The sequence below is a fragment of the Loxodonta africana genome, chromosome 13 (assembly GCF_030014295.1).
Source record: "Loxodonta africana isolate mLoxAfr1 chromosome 13, mLoxAfr1.hap2, whole genome shotgun sequence".
NCBI lineage: Eukaryota > Metazoa > Chordata > Mammalia > Proboscidea > Elephantidae > Loxodonta > Loxodonta africana.
Genome location: NC_087354.1, coordinates 88268633 through 88269874, shown reverse-complemented (window position 1 = coordinate 88269874; position 1242 = coordinate 88268633). Strand labels below are relative to the sequence as shown.

General features: G+C 47.0%; 1 protein-coding gene across 1 annotated transcript; it reads left to right on the top strand.

The window, feature by feature from the left end:
* Positions 1–462: 462 nt before the first annotated feature.
* Positions 463–1033, top strand: LOC100656999 (ubiquitin-conjugating enzyme E2 G2-like). The gene is given in 1 exon segment (XM_064296159.1): positions 463–1033. A coding segment is annotated over 1 exon segment (486 nt). The 5' UTR covers positions 463–547.
* Positions 1034–1242: the final 209 nt, after the last annotated feature.

Sequence of the window (1242 nt, the reverse complement as noted above, 5' to 3'; positions counted from 1 at the left end):
CAATGTAATCACAGGTTCCTCAAAAAGGAAAGGAAAAAGGTAGGAGACACAGCAAAAGGAAATGACTGGCAAATGCAGAGGTTTGGATTAGGTGTGCAGGCAGCCTCCAGAAGCTGAAAAGGCAAGGAAATGGATTCTCCCCTATTGCCTCCAGAAGTCTTCAGGACACCTTGATTTTAGGAACTCCAGAAGGGTAAAATAACAAGTATGTGTTGTTTAAAGCCATTAAGTCTGTGATATGTTGGTACAGCAACAAAAGTAAAATCTGCTTGTGGTATAAATATCTTCCCTAAAAAATCTGCAGAGACCTCAGTTACTTAGTGTTTTCATACAATATTTATACAATACTGCTATGTTTATCTGTCTCTGTAATCTCTTATTTATTTATTCATTTTCATCCATCTTTCTATCTCTATCTCTGCACAATGGCAGGGATGGAGCTCAAGAGGCTTATGACCTAGTACAAGCAATTGACACCGAACCCACTAGAAGGAACTGCGGCAGGCCCCGTGAATGAAGGTTTTTTTTGGAATAGGAGCCCTTGATCATGGACCCAGAACATACTTGCTTTGAGTTTGGTGTTTTTCCTATCGTCTTGCGTTTTCCACTTGATTACTTCTTAAATTCCCCAAAGATGAGATTTACCTGTGAAATGTTTCATCCCAACATCAACCCTGACGGGAGGGTCTACATCTCCATCCTGCAAGCCTGAGTCGACCCCCTAGGGTAAGAGAGCAGCTCCGAGATGCGGAGCCCTGTGCAAAGCCTGGAGAAGATCCTGCTGTTGGTGGTGAGGGTGCTTTCAGAGCCCAAGGACAAGTGCAGCACCCATGTACACGCTTCCAAAATGTGGTGGGAGGACCCAGAGCAGTTTTATAAGGTGGCCAAGCCGATGGTACAGAAGCCTCTGGTGCTCCGAGCCCGACGGGACACGCGTGCACACAGCCAGGGCGCTCGCGGGCGTGCAGACGCCACCACCAAACAGGCTTCGTGTTTCTCCTCCGGGACATCTGTGACAGTGACACTGTGTTAGCACCAAAGGAAGCAAACTTGCAGAATCACAGCATCTGTTTTATTTCCCGCCTGTCCCAGCCAGTCAGGCTTCTCTTCTTCGATTGTGATTTATGTACAATAATGGCAGTTTACTGCCACTGCAAAGTGGTGCAGACCCAGTGTCAAAGCTGTCAGCAACTCTCCCAACTCGATCGCCCCTAATTCCCGCAGCTAATGCCCCTCAGACAG